The 19,667-nt window shown below is 35.8% G+C and overlaps 1 protein-coding gene across 1 annotated transcript in view; it reads left to right on the forward strand.

The window, feature by feature from the left end:
- The first annotated feature begins 9,303 nt into the window (after positions 1-9,303).
- Positions 9,304-19,667, forward strand: part of eIF3m (eukaryotic translation initiation factor 3 subunit m) — a 110,893-nt gene continuing 100,529 nt past the window's right edge. The window contains exons 1-2 of the mRNA XM_090414224.1: positions 9,304-9,322; positions 9,480-9,577. Coding sequence (XP_090270350.1) covers positions 9,536-9,577 — 42 coding nt within the window. The 5' untranslated portion in view covers positions 9,304-9,322; positions 9,480-9,535. The remainder of the gene's footprint in view (positions 9,323-9,479; positions 9,578-19,667) is intronic.

A 19,667-nucleotide genomic window follows, 5' to 3' on the forward strand; every position in this document is an offset into this window, starting at 1 on the left:
GACAACGTCTAGACGTAATTCGATTCCTAGAATTACGTCTCATAAAAGAAACGTCACATATGGCAGAACAAGTGCTCTGTGGAACCACATCCTGTGTTCAGGTGACGCTAACAAACAAAACTCTACCATTCATCCAGTCATTCGTAGGCTGACCATATTTCCTTAAGACAAAAACGGGACACTGGGATGGCAAAAGTAGGACGGGGGTTATGTAATGACGACAAAAACAAAAGAGTTTCATTGCATAAACGTATTGACTTTACCATTATTCTTCAGTGACAGAATCCATACAAAACTTTAGGTAGACGTAGAGGGGAATGTATTTCACCACGATCGCATCATGAATATTTCTCCACTTCATCGGAGAAATATTCATGGTGCGATCTTACACAGCAAATTTCGGTCGTTCATCACCTTATCATAAAATTTCTCAAACTCCATGACGCAATTTTGTCTTTCAACTAGCATAGTCCTCATTGTCTCTACACGTAATCTAGATTTCTCCTTTGACTCATACTGTTCATAACAGAAAATATTCTCTCAACAAGTGCTGTATTTCCTCGAAGACAAAGAATAAACTCCACAATATTACAAAAGTCATAAAAGTCTAGGAGTTTTTCGCTATTTCAGAAAAAATCTCTACACAGTTGGATACATTTATTCCATGCATCCAACTGCCTCACAATTATAGATTTTATGAGGATCCACTGATCGAATACACGAGTTTCTGTGCTTATGATGAGTTCCTTGTTCAGGCTGTCCTGTATTTCTTTCCATTCAGGTGACTTCCTTAGTTGCACCGACTTGAACTTTTCAGTGTTTCCTAAACTGCACTTCCATATGTTGACATATTCTGAGCTGGTTTCAGAGAAATTCTCAACTACCTCAAAATATTTAGCGTCATTAATTTCTCCTGAATCTAGTAACATTTTCAGATGTTTTTTGACATCAGTAGTTGCAAACATCACTTTTTCTGGACTCTAAATTGTTTATAATATTTTCAATGTTCATAGCTACTTCTGTAGCTGAAATATTATCTTTTTTAATTAATCTAATGGATGTTTGGAACGTAGTCTCTTGCAAAAAACCACCACAATTTCAAACAGGGATCTTCAAACAATTTTGGTAGTGTTGGAGGTGGGCGGTAGATGGCGTTGATTCGTAGTAGAGGTAAGATGTAGAGACAGTTGAAGATGTCCTCCCGCGATGAGTCTTCGGACTCCTTGGAGGTATCAGGAATAATAATAATAATAATAATAATAACAGGACATTTTTCTTGAGAAAGAAAATAAGAACAATTCCCATCAAGCATACTTAAAATTCTGTCAATTGATGGACCCAAGGTCAGAAATCTTCTATTTCCATGCTCTAACAATTTAGTGTAATGTTTCCTGCAAAAGTTTTTCAGTTCTTCAACTCTGACTGTGTATATATTGAAGTATTCCTCTTATCTTGTATTTTATGTCTTTTTTGCGTTTGTATAATCCATATCGTGAATCTATCCAAGCTTTTCTGAATGGTCTCCTTCTTTTCGATGTCTCTCTTTGTAAGGATCAAAGATCTACAAATAAAAATTGGTAGGATGCACTCGTTAAACATCTTACTGATTAGACATAAGGTTAGGTTTCGCTTAAATATATTATGATTTTATCAAATGCCTTTCATGCCAGTTTCGCAAGAATTTCTATTTCTCCTTGAATTCTGTGATCCTTTGTGTAGATATAGATATTGACATATTTCAGCATTATGTTTTCAATTTATATATGTGATTTATCTCTGATATTGTTGTACATTACTTTATCGTTCTCCTAGTTCTTATTCAGTCCTACTTCTTTTCGTCAGCGTTAGCTCAATTCTCAAATTATGCTTTGCAATAAAACATGAAGTATTGGGAAAAACAATGATGACATCAACAAAACTTATGTGATTAGTACAGTCTTCACTAAGTTTGGTTTCTCTTTAGTCCCAAAGAATTACTATAAACACTTCGTAGTGCTACATTTAAAAAAGAATTGCTATTACTGTATCAATTTGGAGTACTTCTTTCTCAATATTTACAGGTTTTTTGTCTTCAAAAACATTTAATGTTGCTGTCTTATTCTCATAGATGTTAGGTTCTCTAATTCTGACTTAGTTATCTGTGGTTGAAGAATTGCCACTGTTCTTTTGGAATTCAATGCTTTCCCATAGTCAATGAATGCCAAGCATAGTGTTAGTTTGTATTCAATCGATCCGTCTGTCAATTCTATTAGTATTTGTATGCGATTCCTAAACCTTCATGTTCACGTGACAAAAGGCACTTTGTCAATGGGGTGTCCATTGACTTCTTTCCAATCAGTGAATATCATGTATTATTATTATTATTATTATTATTATTATTATTATTATTATTATTATTATTATTATTATTATTATTATTATTATTTTAACGGTGTCTCCATGGAGTCAAAAGACTCATCGTGGGATACCCGACATTGACACACTAACCATTATTTACACAATACCTGTCATAATCCTCCTTAAATTCATTCACAGTTGAAGCATTCACAACCACCTCTGGCAAAGCATTCCACCCATTCACAAACCTCCAAGTAAAAAATCTAGTCCTAACACCCTTGTTAACCACACTCTTACACAATCTCCAGGGATGGCCCCTCGTTCTCTCACATCCTGCACTGGTCTTAAAAATATCATCAGTATCAATCCTATAAAATCCCTTTAACAATTTAAATACCTCAATCATATCTCCTCTCCTACGTCTATCAGCTAGTTTTTGGAGCCAACAGATCATCAATCTATCCTTATAGGGAACACCTGCAACAATCTTTGTAAACCGCCTCTGAATCCTCTCCACTACTTCCGCATCACCAAGAAATCCTTGCGACCAGATCTGTGCACAATAGTCCAAATGCGACCTTATTAATGCCATATAGAGTAGAACAATAACTTCCTTATCCCTGCTTGTTAGTGAGTTCCTCAACAACCATGTAATTTGATTGATGTTTTGGCAATCTTTGCAATATACCCTTTAAACCTAAGTTCTCTGTCCATAATAACTCTCAAGTCTCTTGTCTCATGAACTTCCTGCAGTTCAGTTCCGTTAATATAGTAAACAGCATGCGATGTCATCCTCCCGCAGTGCATCACCTTACACTTAGCCACGTTGAACTGACAGCCATTTACCTCAGTCCATACCGTCAGCCTATTTAAGTCATCCTGTAAAATATCCACATCATTTGAATTTATTATCGCTCTTCCCAATTTTGCATCATCAGCAAACAAATGGATATTTCCATTCAAGGTATTTCCAATATCATTCATATACAAATTAAACAATAGAGGACCAAGAACTGAGCCCTGAGGTACACCACTAGTCACTTGCCTTTTCCTGGCCTCAGCTCCTCCGTAAACCACTCTTTGATATCTGTCCACCAGCCATCCTTTAATCCAAATCACCATCTTCGTATCCATACCCATTTGCTCTAATTTATGTAACAGAGTTCCATATGGAATCCTGTCAAAAGCCTTTGCAAAGTCAAGCAGTATCATTGAGTAAGGATTTCCTTTATCCAACTCCACTGTTACTTTATTATAGAAAGTAAGCAAATTACTTAGGCAAGACCTACCCTTTAAAAAAACTTGTTGCCCCTTATAAAGTATCATATTGCGGTCCACCCAGTCATGAATTCTAATTTTAACCAATTTCTCCAAAATTTTAATCACTACTCCAGATATATTGATTGGTCTATAATTTGCAACCCCAGTCTTAGACCTCCCTTGTGCAATGGAATTATTTTCCCCTCTTTCTGCTCTATTGGCACTTTACCAGAACTGAGGCTTAAAATAAACATTCCGGTTAGAGGAGTTGCTAATGCTCTTGCACATTCTCGTAACACATGGGCCGATATGCCATCTAACCCAATGGCAGTGTTAGCATTAAGGTTCTTTAATATATTAAGCACATCAATTTCATCTATCGCTATACTCTCATTAGTCAATTGGCACATCTGACACTGCACTATCACTACGAAGATGGTACAATTTTGCAAAATGATCACTAAGCAACTCAACTATTTGATTAGTAATTTCCTTCAGTAATTTCCCTACTATCAACACTTTTTAAAATAATCTTTCCATGTATATTCTTCCTTTTACTAGCTACATAGCGAAAGAACTCTTTAGGGTTTCTTTTGGATTCATCAGCTAGCTTCCTCTCATAATTAGCTTTGGCTTTCCTTACTTTCCTTACCATACAGGTTACTCTCTTTGCCTGTATCTTATATTGCTCATTGGAATGCTCATCACCTTTTTGTTTATACGTCCTCCACAACCTTTTCTTTATCTGCAACTCCTGTTTAATAGTATTATTCATCTATTTTACTCCTACTTGATTTCTCCTTCTGACTCTGGGAATACAGTCTGATACAGCTTTCTTCAAATATTCCTTGAGAATCTCCCACGCACCATCAACATCTCTCCTCTTGAATTTCTCATGCCATAGTACAGCTGAAAGCTGACTTCTCAGCTTGCCATAATCACCAGCCTTGTAATTCCACATATGCCCATTCTTAATAGAATATTCAGCACGTCTTTCAGTCTCCCAGGTCAAGACCACATGATCGCTTTCCACAAGGGGAGACATTGTAACTAAATTACTTATTGATATGTTTTCTGATGTTATGACCAGATCTAACACTCTAGAATCTCTTGTCCCTTCCATCACATGCTGTCTCAGGTAATTATCTCTTAACAACTGTATAAACTCCATTTCCTTTGTTCCTTGTGACCATTCTTTTCCCCAATCTATGTCCCCAAAGTTAAAATCCCCCATAATAATTACTTGACCTTCACTCATCGTGCTAATTTGGCAATACATGCTATCTACATTCTCCCTTATTCCCCTTGGATGATAACAACAACCAATTACATATTTCGCCTTGTTAAATTCTATCTCACATCAAACAGCCTCTAATGAACTGCCCTCTACATACCTGTCACAGTGAGGTACTTCTATCTTTTTTTGGCTTTAATGTTTCGTCTATCATTAATAAAACCCCTCCCCCCATTCTGTCATATCTCTCCTGCCTGAAAATACTGTACCCCTTACATTCAATCTCAATAACTATATCATTTTTGGTTAACCAAGTTTCGCTAATTCCTATAATTTTTGGTCATGTTGTACTAAGTAATGACAAAAATTCTTCACACTTATTCCTAATACTTCGAGCATTAGTATACATAAACTGCAATACTCCCTTCCTCCCATAATCTCCCTGTGTGCGAATTACCCCACTCTGTATAGTGTTAACATTCTGCGAACAATTAATCCCAAATTCACACGATTAATGACCTTAGTACTATTTACAGCTGACTTTGTCACCTGCCTCCCTAGCAAATCCCATTTCCCTGTTTATGACCCTTTATTCTGTCCTTTATCAATAAATGTTCTAAATGCCAAGCTCCTAATCCATTTAAGTGCAAACCATCTCTCTTAATATACTCCTTCCTTTTATCAAACTCATCCCAGACCTTCATAAAATGAATGCAGGATGGTTTTCATCCTTTTAGCTTATTGATTGTTCGCAACGAAAATATGTACTTAATGAAAACTATATTATTTTTGCAAATAAATTATATAGATGGAATGACTATTCATAAATGTACTGGTCTGTAGTTAGATGAAAATCCTTCTTCATAAAGGATTTTGATTTCTGTTTTCCACATAACTGAGAAAACATTTAATTCTATCATATTCCATTGACATCTTTGATGAAAAGTTCAATTTCTTTTTCAACCGTAAAACTTGAAGCCTGTTTAGAAAACTTCTTCATGTCCTCGAAGAAATTCGAAAAAAAAAGGGAAATATGTTGTTGCCGAAGAATATATCTAACGATATGGGCATATATCTTTAATCACTATAAAAAATATTATCTATATCATAGAGTTAATTAAAGGAACCTATTCAGAATTGCTTTTATTTTGAGTGTATAAAAATATAACGGGAAATTTGCTTTATGGCAAAGTTTCAATCCAAAGAACTGGCAATGTTAAACTGAAATAGAATATATTTTAATTATTTTCTGATGCATACGTCAAAATGCTGTGCCAATTTTTAAAAATAGTTGTAGTTTGAAAACTCTGGATATTGGGATTCTCGAACTCAATCTAGTTGGGAAATCGAAACAAAAACCAAATATCATATACTTGTAAACCAAAATGCTCTGAAAAACCAACGAACGAGAGTTTTAATTATATATTTTATAAATATTTCTTAAAATGTGCAGCATGGTTTTGCAAAGAGTAGGTCCTGTCTTAGCAACTTATTAACATTTTATAATAAAGTGACAGCAGAATTCGATAAAGTTAAAGGCTACACCGTGATACTGCTCGACCATGCCAAGACATTGGATAGAATACCACATGGAAAACTATTACAAAAATTGGAACAAATAGGAATGGATGAGACTAGTAGTATGATGGGGATGACTGAAGGACAGACACTGTAGAATAGCATATGGTGGAGTGTAATCTAGGAAAATTACGTTGATTAATGGAGTACCTTAGGGTTTGGTACTACGGCTACTCCTCTTTAATTGGTGTATCGATAACATAGGGAAAGATTTAAGACGAGATATTCAGTTGTTCGTTGATGATGCAAAGCTGGTAAGTACAATAGTTGATAAAGGTGATGTAGTTATCCTGCAGGATGATTTAAATAACTTGGGAGTGTGGGTAAAAGAAAATGATTGTCAATTTTATGCTACAAAATGTAAAGTTGTGCACTTTATTATATCAAGGCGAATGTCGATGACCAGTGGAATACTCCAGGGCTCGACACTAGGGCTACTACTGTTTAATTTGAATAACAATGATATAGCAAAAGATATGCAAGCGGACATTCAGTTGTTTTTCGATGATGCAAAACTAGGGAGGGCAATAGATGATAAAGTTGATGTAGATATATTACAAGACAATTTAAATAAATGACAGTTTTGGCAAAATGGACAATGGTTAGTAATTCAATGTTTTAAAATATCAGGTAATGCACGTCAGGATGGAAAGATTACACACTTCGTACCATATTCATGGTACTAGTTTACAGGAAATTAATGAGGTTAGGGATATGGGCTGGAAGAGATTTCAAATTCAGAGGACATATTGCAACAGTTGGCAAAATAACTCAGAGGATTACTTGAATGCCGAAGAGCACATTGACGAGCACTGATAGGGAGGTTATTATTCCTCTTCATAAGGCTATGATTCGGCCACATGTTGACTACTGTGCACAAATTTGGTCACTTGCGTTTCTTGGGGGATCGGGAGATGGTGGAGAAGATTCAGAGATGAGTAACCAAGCTGGTGAGAAGTCTGTAGAATGTTGCCTATGGGGATAGATTTTGGATGTGTTGGTTGCAGAGTTTAGCTGACAAGCGGAGGAGTGGGGATATCATAGAATCTTATAAGTTACTAAATAGATACTACGAGATTGATACAAGAAAATATTCAATACATGGGGAATAGGGGAAAACAAGGGTTCAAACTTTTAAGCTATCTTAGAGTGAGGTTAGTAAGGGTGTGGGGGCCAGGTGCTTTTTCTTAGTGAGTGGTGAATGAGTGTAATGATTGCCAGAGGCGGGTGTGTGCTTGTGAATAGTAAATAAGTTGAAGAAGATGTATGATATATATTGTGCTAATGGACAGAGTGGGTCTCCCGCGATGAGTCTTGAGTCCATGGAGCGCTCACATAAATTATTATTATTATTATTACCAACACACCTCCATGAAGTGAAGTGACTCATCATGAGGGGTCCCACTCTCACATGTACAGCTCATCCTCCCCTGATTTCTATGTATTCATTGTCCCTGCACTCACCACACTTTCAAGCAATGCATTCCAATCCCCCACTACTCTCCATGGAAAAAATCTACTTCTCACCTCTCGCTCACACCCACATTATGCAGCTTCCAGGGATGGCCTCTCGTTCTACTTTGTCTTTAGGTATTCTATGAAAAATTTCATCCACGCTTATCTGGTAATTACCTCTTACCAAGTTATACATCTCGATTATATTTCCCCTCTTCCTGATATCCACTAGGCTGTGCAATTTACCTTCTCTGAATCTGTCCTCATATTCTACATGTCAGAATCCAAAATCCAATTTACCCAATCGTTTTTTGACCCTCATCTCTAACATCTCATCATTCTTTTGAAAACGTGGCGACCAGATCTGTGGACAGTAATCCATATGAGGCCTGATCAAAGTCTTGTACTATGAATTCAAAACATCCTTACTTCTACGTTGTTCTTCTCATAATTCCAATAATCCTGTGTAGCCCTCACAATTTTAACAAAATCTGCACCACATTTATCTACCATTTATTTTTATCCAGCACAATCACCAAGTCTCTCATTTCCTCCACCTCTTGCAAAATATCCCATCTAATCCTCAACCCTGCATTCCATATTTGCTTCCCAAATTTTATATCCTTGCACTTTGCATCATTAAACTGATATCCTCACACAATCAACCATTCAGACAGTTTAATTAGGTCCTTTTGCACAGTTACAATATCTGCTCTACTTCCAACTTTGTATTGTCTGCAAACAGCTGTTTGTATATCACCATATAAGCAATTTCCAATGTTATTTATATACAAATTACAACAAAAATGGCCCCAAGACAGACCCATGAGGCACGCTACTAGCGACTTTCCTCTTCTGGGCTATCACTCTCTCCCCATACAACACCTATCGATACCTATCAGACATGCGATCTCTAATCCAACGAACCAATGTACTGTCCAACCCCATCTGTTCTGATTTAATTACTAGCTTGTCATGTAGCAATCTATCGTAATAATAAATAACACCACAATCATTCTGCAATAGTTGAATTGCGCCGCTTGTTTTAAAAAATGAAATCTTGTTAAAAACTTTCTAGTGTCCAATTGGACTCTGGTTTTCTGGGAACATATTTAATAATGAAAGAAAGAAAAATAAAAATAAAAACCACCGTTAAAATAAAGAGATCCCCCCCCCCACCCTTAAAATTAGGAAGGCTGCATTCTGTTGATTATCAGTTTTGAACCGAAGTTACTGTAAATCGAATTTTTACCTTAATGATTTTTCGATTAAGAGTTCTCCATGATGTAATATCATACTCAATTTCGTCACTGCTGAAACTCTTGAGAAATAAAAAAAATCCGTACCATATACGTTTTTAATCTTCAAAGTAAACAATGACTAAATCTCTTTAGCCCTAAATTTGCTTTCATTCACTCAGCATACTTAATTAGACACTATGGTCGAAGAACATAAATGGTATTTAGTTGGCTATAAATGAGTGGCTGAATTAAAAACTTGATTTCTTTTTCTTTTTTTCCCCCCTTTTCATAGTACAGTCCCTTTATGTGGATTAGGTGTATTTGGCAATGCACTTTAGAATTATAATATTGTCTTATTGTTTTGTGTACACTAGGTGTCCAGTGTTGGGCCTTTTGATGGTGTGCGTGTGAATCTTCACGTTGAAGAAAGATGAGTTTAATGACATTTATTGATGTTTCAGTGGAAGAACAGGTTGGTATTATTATTTCTCATAATTTCCTATTTATTTATCGAACTTATATATTCTTTATGATAATATATAACGTCTGTAGACTGCATGGTATATTGCTTAGAGATTTTTTACTTGCTGTTATTATGTAGTCTTCTTTGGTTTCATATCTGTGTTAAACACAATTTTGTTTTCTGGATTCGATAAATATATTAGAGCAGTATAAAATTCCGCTTTTTTTTTACTTCTATTTCATAGAATTCAGCATCTTTTTAATTTTTTTTGCGTGTTCTTCAAGTAATCTTTACGTAGTTTATTAATTATAATTGATATAATATTCCATATTGGTTAGTCACATATGGTTAATAATTTTATTTGTCAGACTGAAGAAAATGGAACACGTTTACAGTATAGATTATATATTATATGAAATATACACACCGCATTCCATAAATTAAGGAACAAAGAAAAATCTCAAGAACTGTATGATGAATTATTATGCAGTTCGGTGAAAAGGAGTATGATATGAGATGTGAAAGAATTAGTCTAATTCAACAACAAATGCGTACATGAAACAATGGTCAAAAACAGGAGGTCAAAATCAGATTGTCATAGTGTCTCAATAAGGAATGCGATCACTCCTTACAATGTTACAGTGCCATAATGATGTTTCATGTTGTATATGAAATATGTATATAATGGTGTCTGGGAGTGCACTTGGTAATAACAATCATTGCTCAAAACTACTAAGACCTTCAAGGTATTGTGAAGATGTGGTTGAGAGCAGCAGTGCATCTGCCTACCTACAGCATCCCAGATATGTTCAACAGGATTAAAGATAGGAAACCACATATGCAAGAGCGACTTCTTGAAGATATTGGCCCACATGCTTCGCTCGATGAGGATGAGCATTATCGTCTTGTAGGATAAATATCTCCCCTATTGCACCTATGTATGGACAAGCATAGGCGGCTAGAACTTCATCTTTGTAAGTTGCAGCATTCATGCTTCTGTTACAAAGCACATACAAGTCAGCACGTGCACCCAGCAAGATGTCTCCCCCAAATCATCATAAGTGTTCCTCTCACAGATATTAGTGGAATGATGACATGCTCCTGGTTCTCTCCAGATAAGAGCATGCCTGGTTTTGCTTTCTGGAGCAAATTGGGACTCATCTGTAAAAAGTACCTACTCCTGCCACTGGTTTATGGAGCCTGGCCCATTTAAAATGTTCTCTCCTGTGGCATAGGAATAGGGGCTTGCAGATGACCATTCCCCCTTGCATTCGGACAACCTTCCTGGAGTTTTCTATGCACAGTGGAAACAGATCCCATTGTTCCTGTAGCCGACAAGATGTCAGATCTTATCTGATTTGGGATAGCGATCTTGTTTCAGCGAGCAGATAATTGGAGATATTGATTACCCACTGTGGTTTTGTAATAACAATACATATGTAACTATTTAACTAACCTAATAATACATATGTAACTAATTATATATCCTTTCCTTTCTCATTCATCCCTTAGGATGGGTTGAGTCCCCTAATGAGTGGTTTACGATAAATTAATGCAGCTGGCTCATCACTCCTCTGCTGCATCCTTTAAGGGCAAGTGTTAATGACTGTAGATCCATGTGCATTCACAGGCAATTTTCCTGTTCTGAGGGACAAGAAACCCTTCTACTTTCATATGAGAATAGCTAACTTACCTTTAGTTGAAAGAGACCAGATAAAGGTTCCTCAGTTCATGGACAGGAATCAACCCAGGTCTTTCTGACTAAAGAGCTTTGTTTATACTCACTCAACTATGGAGGCTCTACTAATTATATATATATATATATACACACACATAGTATATTCATTTTTGACATTAAGTGGTAAAAAGAAAGAAAGTTCTTAATATTGAGAATATATTAAGTTGTTTTTTTTTTTCTTAAGATATATATGTATTTTTTTTAGAAAACTTCTTTACCATCTACTTATGGTGATCTACCATCATTATGCTGCTTTGAGTATCACAAACTTTAATTTCTGTTAGCTGTGTAGCTTTTCTAATAATATGCCAGATAATTCTTAAAAGATATGAATCCAGGAAGTATTTTGTACCTTGACAATGCACTGATAATATTGTTGAGGTACAGAATGTGGTTCTAGTTTAAAGGAACACAGGTTATGTAAAACTGTTGTTGACAAACAAATTCACTAACTGGAATGTGCCTTTTTAATCACATATGCTCTTTTTATTAAATAATATGATATTTGATACCTAATAGAAATAATTTCTTCCTTTAGCTGTTGATTTTCTTACTTCTGTAGTTAGACTGCTTTATGCAACTCTTCACTCCTTTGCTCATTACACGTTAATAACACTTTTATATATTGCTTCCCCCCCTTCCCCCTCATGTTCCTTTCCTTCTTTCACCCTTTGGATGATTTTATCATATCCATGTAGTGGATTGTATTATTATTATTATTATAATAGATCATATAAACATCTGAGCACCATCAAACGGTTACACTGCATCAGTCATAAAATGCAAAGTAGCAGATCATTACTTCATGGCTCTAAACCTGCACATTAAGACAATATCCATGCAACGCACCACAGAAGAAAAGCAACACAAAACAATAATAGACAAAGAAGTAGTCAACCACGAAATAAGAAAAACCAACTGGGAATACATGGCATCAGATTCAGCAGATATCTTATACAACATTAGGCACACTGGAGAAAATATATAAGAAAGCTGCAAAGAAAGTCAGAATTTGCTCAAAAACAACCCAAAATCCTTGGATAATACAAAACTTAATCCTAGAAATACACAGAAAAGACTCTATGGAAAGAATTAAAGCGATATCCAAATAACACAGTTTTAAAAACTGAATATAGGATAACAAGGAATCACCTTACAACACAAATAAGAAATGCAAAAAGAAACTACTACAGAGAAAAATTAACCTCTGCACAAACAACATGAAACAAACCTGGCACCTGATCAACGAGATGCTAGATTGTGCTCCCTCCGAAACCATAAAACACAGCTTCACGAAAGACACAAAACCTATCCAACAACTAGCAAATGATTTGAACCAATACTTTGCAGACTCCATTCAAGAGCTGCAGAGATATATTCCCCAATCACAAAATGTAATCCTCCCCTTGGACCACAATCAAAACAGATATTATGGTTCCCAACCATAAAAGAAGCAGAACTTCTCTCTGTAATACATCAAACCAAACAAAGGCCCAGGAATTGATAGTATAAGACCGAAGGATATCAAGCAACATGCAACTAGCTTAGGTCCTATCCTACTAAAATTAATAAACAAAATATTTAAAACAGGACAGATACCAAGTATGCTAAAGACTGCCATAATCACACATATTTGTATATTCCCATATACAAACATGGAAAAAGAAATTTAATCAGCAATTACAGACCCATAGCAACATTACCAATTATGAATCAAATTATGGAGCAGATCTTACTGACTGAAGAAACTCACAGCATGTACAGAGACCTTTCATATTATCCACAAAACACAATATGGTTTTCAGGAAAATAAGGGAACAACATCTCTCTTGGAAGACTTTACAGACATAATTAATACTGCCTTAGACAAAAACAAAATTGCCATGGTAAACTTTATTGATCTAACTAAAGCATTTGATACACTCACACATCAAACCTTGTTAGAAAAGCTGAGGCATGTTGGAATAGATGGGCCTCTGCACAGGTGGTTTACAAACTACCTCCAAAATAGAACGCATATCACACATATCAGGTCAAACCGAAGTAGAGACCTACCAGTAACTTGTGGAGTGCCACAGGGAGCTGTACTCTACCCCCAACTCTATTCAACATTTACACGCATATTAATCAGCTACCTCTCAAAGGTAAGATATTCCAATACGCAGATGATACAGTGATAATATCCATCCATAATAACACAAACATAGCCCAAACAAATATGCAGCATGATATAAATCTGATCACAGACTGGCTCATGAAAAACTCCATACGCCTAAACTCAGATAAGACAAAATTAATGATATTCAGAAATCCACTGACTCACCAGTTGTTAACAAATATATAACCATCGAACATGAAAAACACACAGAACAACGAAACCACTACAATCACTCAGATTGAAACAATATGATACCTTGGAATTTACTTCGACGCAGATATGAATTGGAATAGCCACATAAACCATCTACGCAACAAACTCCGAACAATAACTGGCAAACTCTACAGGTTAAAAGATATAGTTCCCACACGCCTGAAAATACTAATATACAAAGCACTATGCCAAAATATACTAAGATACGCTATAACAACATACGCTTTTTGTGCACTCTACAAACTAAATAGATTAATGTCGTTACAGTACAAAATGATAAAACTGATCTTTTGGGAACAAAGAGACAATGATTTTATATACAATGCCAGAACACACAATACTGACAGCAAAACATTTATGTCGCTATGCAGCTTTGCTTAAACATCATTTCGATGCAAACTACAGGACAGTCAGAAGTGCATATCACATAACAAGACCTCAGATAACTAATTATATCACATATAAATACAATAATCACTTTGGAAGGGCCACATGAAACTTCTACATCCCAGACATGATAAACAAATTACCTTTTGAATACAGAAATCTTACAAACTACAATGGCCTGAAAAGAGCTCTAAGGACATACTATGAACAAGAAACATGCATCCAAAATACCATACAAACTTAATTAAACACAATATATTGGTTCAGGCTTCCAGTTCAGCGACGCATCAATACATTCCAAGTTATTTTGTGTGTGCGTGCGTGCACACACCAATAAATAATAACTAACTGGTTTCATCCTCAGATAAGCTTACATATAAGCTTCGAGGATGAAAGCTGAAAAATTATTTCTCATTCAAGATTAAAAAAAAAAAGTATGTATCACATGTAACCAAATGCATGTAATGTACGTATCACATGTAAACCAATATATGTAATGTAAGTATCGTATGTAAACAAATGTATGTAATGTATATGTAAACAAATGTATGTAATGTATGTAAGAACTGTAACAAATGTATGTAATGTAATAAAAAAAATTTAAATAATGAGTTTACACTCTGTTTATGAGAATTAGGAAATATATTTTTGATTTGAAAAGAAAATTATTATTATTATTATACAAACATCCCCTGGAGTCAAGTCTCATCAAGGGAGGCAATAGTAAGATGCATTCTAACAGAGATAATGTTTATCATACCTCATCTTAAGCTGGTTCAATGTTTGCGCACTCATCATCTCATTTGGCAGTAAAATTCCACTCGCCAACCACTCTCCATGCTAAATACTCGTGCCACACTCTTTTATGCATCACACCCTTATACAACTTCCAAGAATAACCTCTCGTCTCTATCCCCTTCCTTCCTTCCTTCAACCCTTTGAAAAATAGCCTTGGTATCTATTTGATAAGCATCCCCTTAGCAGTTTATGTCCTGATCATATTGTCCCTCTTCTGCCTGTTGACTAGCATCTGTAATTTATATTCTCTCAACCTGATTTCATAGTCTGTATTCCACAATCCCGATATTGCTTTTGTGATTTGCCTCTGAACTTTTTTCAGTTTGCTTCTCACATAGGAATGCAGATGAGCAAATTGATGTGCAGTAGTCCAGATGTGATTTAATCAAAGCTTTGTACAGCGGAATGACCACATCTTTATCTCTTTATCTCTACTTGTTGGTGTTCTTAGTATACTTGCATTTGTTTGTGCTGTTTTTATTATTTTTGCAATATGTCCCTTGAACTTCAATTCTTTATCCATCATTATTCCAAGATCGCACTCTTCCTCCACCTCCTATAATACAATGTCTCTAATATGATATTATGTGTTACTTTTTTTGAGATCCAAAGTGCAAAACCTTACATTTACTGGTGTTAAATTGACATTCCCACTTGTCTGCCCACATAGCCACTTTATTCAAATCTCTCTCTCTCTGAAGCACCAGTACATCTACATCATTCCTAATAACTTTTCCCAGCTTAACATCATCTGCAAACAGCAGAATATCAGCTTGCAGACCATTCACAACATCATTAACAATTGAACAGCAGTGGCCCTAGAACAGAACCCTGTGTAACTCCACTGGTAATTCTTCTCCTGAGAGACATTGCGCCTCTATACAACCATTTGATATCCAGAAGTATCACTGTATATGAATCACCCCTATCCAGAATGGTAGTCATCTTATTATAAAATGTAAGCACATTTGTAAAACAAGATCACCCTTTATCAAACCCATGTTGACCTTTATACAGAATTTTTTCCTTTTCCATCTAATCCTGTTTTCTATTTTTAACCAATCTCTCTAAGATCTTAACAACCACTCCAGAAATGCAAACTGGTTTGTAATTTGAAACATCTATTTTACTTCCATCTTTATGCAATGGAACAATTTTGCCCTCTTTCCACTCGTTAGGGATTGTTGAGGACACTAGACTCATTTAGAGAACTGAGTCAACAGAAGTGTCAGTTCCTTAGTGCATTCTTTCATAACACATGAAATTCCATCTAGTCTAATAGCCTTATTCACATCAAGATGACTTAAACAATCATAGACTTTTTACCTCATTCACCTTCAAGGAACTAGACTGAAGTATTGATTTGTCAACTTCCTATTTCCTTAGAATGGTATCATTACCATCAGTGAGAAAAACCTTAGCAAAATGATCACTGAACAACTCCATAATAACTTCTTCCTTGGTCACTTTTGCACCATCTCTATCCAGCAGAGTTCTTCCCATAATCATTCTTTCTTTCTAGCTGCATAACAGAAAAACTCTGGGATTTTTCTTAGCCTGTTTCACTAGTCTCCTCTCATACTCTAATTTTGCTTTTCTTGTTATACTTGTCACTTTTCTTGCCTGCACTTTATAGATTTCATGCAACTGTTCACATCTTTCAAGTTTATATTTTCTCCATAATCTTCTCTTCTTCAGTTCCTGCTTAATTTCCCTATTCATCCATTTAACACCTATTTTCTTGATCCTCTTTGATTTAGGCACACAGTCTGTTATTGCCATCATCAAATACTTCTTAACTATGACCCATGCCATATTAATTTCTTTTCCTTCTTTTTTCCATAGAACTCCTTCAAGTTGTTTTCTGAGTTTTCCATAAACCTATGCCCTATGGTTCCACATGTACCCTTTTACTCTGGAATGCCTCTGCATGCTTTCACATCTCCTAGGTCAGGATTACACGATCACTGTCACTAGTTGGTGGCAATGTTGATATTACGTTATCCAACATTATCACTAAATCCATTACATTTTGCTCATGGGTTCCTTCCATCACCAACTGTTGAGATAGTGATCCCTTAATTCAAGAAAATCTTTTTCCTTTCTCCCATAAGCTATTTCTTCTTTCCAATTTATTTGCCAATTTCTTTTGACAATTTATATATCTGTCATATTATTTTATTAACTCTTGTGTATGTTTTGAAAAGATTACCTTTATTTCATAGCTGATGCTCTACACTAATAATATTACAATTTGTTACATTTTATGTAGTGTGACATTGTCTTCTATGTCCACAATTAACCCCAGCTTCATCAGTTTACTTCAATTCAGTACCATCAATATGTTACGCCATATGTTGACTATAGTGTCGTATTCCTATCCACCCACTGTTGAATTTTATCTTTAACCAACTTTTCCAATATTTTAACAACTACTGGTATATTAATTGGTCTGTAGTTTGCTACCTCTGTTTTGGAGCTTTATACAATGGAATTATCCTCTTTCCACTATCCTGGAATCCTGCCAGAGCTGAGACTTAAATGGAACAACTTCATTAGAGATAATGCCAATTCTCTTGCACATTCACATAGTACACAGGTTGACATGCCATCCAGTCCCACTGCTGTATTCGTATTGACATTTTTCAGTATGCTGAACACTTCCTGTTCATCTATCTCCATTCAGATATGTGTCTGTAACTTCACCAACTGCAAAATCTTTACCTGGATGATACGCCTTTGCAAAATGATCACTCAGTAACTCAACTATTTTTTTTGCATCTGCCACCTTGCTACCATCAGCATTGTTTAAAATCATCCTGCCATAGACATTTTTTCTTTTACTTGCTACGTATGAAAAAACTTTTGGATTTACTTTGGCTTGCTTAGCTAATTTTCTCTCGTAATCTGATTTGGCCTTTCTTACCAATCCAGTCTTGCTTGCACTTCATACTGCACATGAGTATGATGATCACTTTTTTTTCTTTATATTTCCTCCTCTTCCCATAGTGTTTTCTTTTTTTGCAGCTCTTGCTTTATATCTCTACTCATCTACTTAATCTCCACTTGGTTTATCCTCCTGAACTTGAGTATGAAGTCTAATACTGCTTCTCAAAAAAATCCCTGACTACTTCATGCATGACTAACAGTTAGCTTCTCAAGCTGTGGCACTACTCTAAAATGCCTCTTTGTTCTAATTACCATCGTTATAGATCAGCATAAACCCTTTCTTGACAGAACATTCTACATGTTTAGCAACTTCCCAGAGCAAGACTGCATGGTCACCCTTCCCATTTGGAAGCAGCGTGTCTACCTTGGTCATGGATATATCGTTGTGCTCATCTCCTGATGTATGGCATCTACATCTTCATGTCGATCCCCTGGTCTCTAGCAGCAACCAACAATATATTTTGTCCTGTTGGCCTCTATTTCACACCAGACAGCCTCAAATAAACCAACTCCCCCAATACCTAAAATCCTCTTTAACTTCCAATTTTGTTGGTTGTAATTCTTCAGCTATCACAGCAATACACCACCTCCTTTGCTATTCCCTCTATCCTCTCTCAAAATACAATACCCTTTACATTCTATTCCTATAACTATATCATTTTCTGTCAACCAGCTCTCACTGATGCCTATAATTTTTGGCAAAGTCAAGCTGACCAATGCCAAAAACTCCCTTATTCCTGATACTTCTGGCATTCATGTACATGCATTTCAGCATCGTCTTGTGCCCACAATTACCCTAATGTATTGTTGTTACCAACCCATTTGAATTGGAAACCTGTGAAATCACATTCAGCATGGTATAATCATTCCTGTACACATGCTCATTTATGCCAGGAGTAGCCAGACACATTTGATTGCAACCCCTCCATATCATATCTCTAGTCTCCCTGGTTTTGCACTTCCAAACTCTCACTAAACAACACTTTCTCCAAATATCTAACTCCAAAAACATTTAAATGTAGGCCATCAGGCATATGAGTCCTTTTGTTGACTTATTCTCAATCATGTCTCTTTTTGACAGAGAATGTTAAGGACTTCTTTACTCTTCATTTTCACTGCTTTCACAAACTCTCATATCTTTTCTCATTGCATATTTCTACCCTTTCAGATCATTTTTTCCTACAAATAAATAATTCACTTTCACTTCTCTCTTCTGCAAACTAACAGATCCACTAACATCCTTGATTTTTGCACCTGGGAAACATGCTTTTGTTATTTTCTCATTAAGTATACTTCTTATCATCAGATCTCCATATAGTACCTTCTCCTCAGTTACTTGTGCTTTCATACTTTCCCCATTCACTTTTTCTTTCATTCTTCTGCCTGCTGTACCATACGAAATTGTTTCTCCAGTTGCTCTAGCTCCTGTTTCCTGTGAAGGATGCCACATAGCATGCTATTTTACTCCTTACTGTCACTTCACCCATATTACTTTCGGCTACTTCTTTCATGCTGTCATTCACTACTTCCACATTCACCAGTACACTTTTGCTATCTTTCCTTACGACGTTAATATTCATCACTTCATTTTCCTGCTTTCCACACGACTCACGTTTCTTGCACTCATACATAAAACATTTATGACAAACTCTCTCTTCTGACTTTTGTACCTTAACCTGTTCACTCTTGGCAATGAATACATAGAGCATACACTACATCATACAAAATCCCTCATTCTAAACTTGGTGAACATGAAATTCTTAGCTGCCATTTTCTTTGTATCCATCGGTGCCATGAAAAAATGCTTTATAAATGATATTCTGTATGAAATTTCACTCACTCTCTCTCTCTTTAAA

Source organism: Typopeltis vanoorti, chromosome 25 (assembly GCF_054136105.1).
Source record: "Typopeltis vanoorti isolate ZY-2024b chromosome 25, IOZ_Tvanoo_1.0, whole genome shotgun sequence".
Classification (NCBI taxonomy): domain Eukaryota; kingdom Metazoa; phylum Arthropoda; class Arachnida; order Uropygi; family Thelyphonidae; genus Typopeltis; species Typopeltis vanoorti.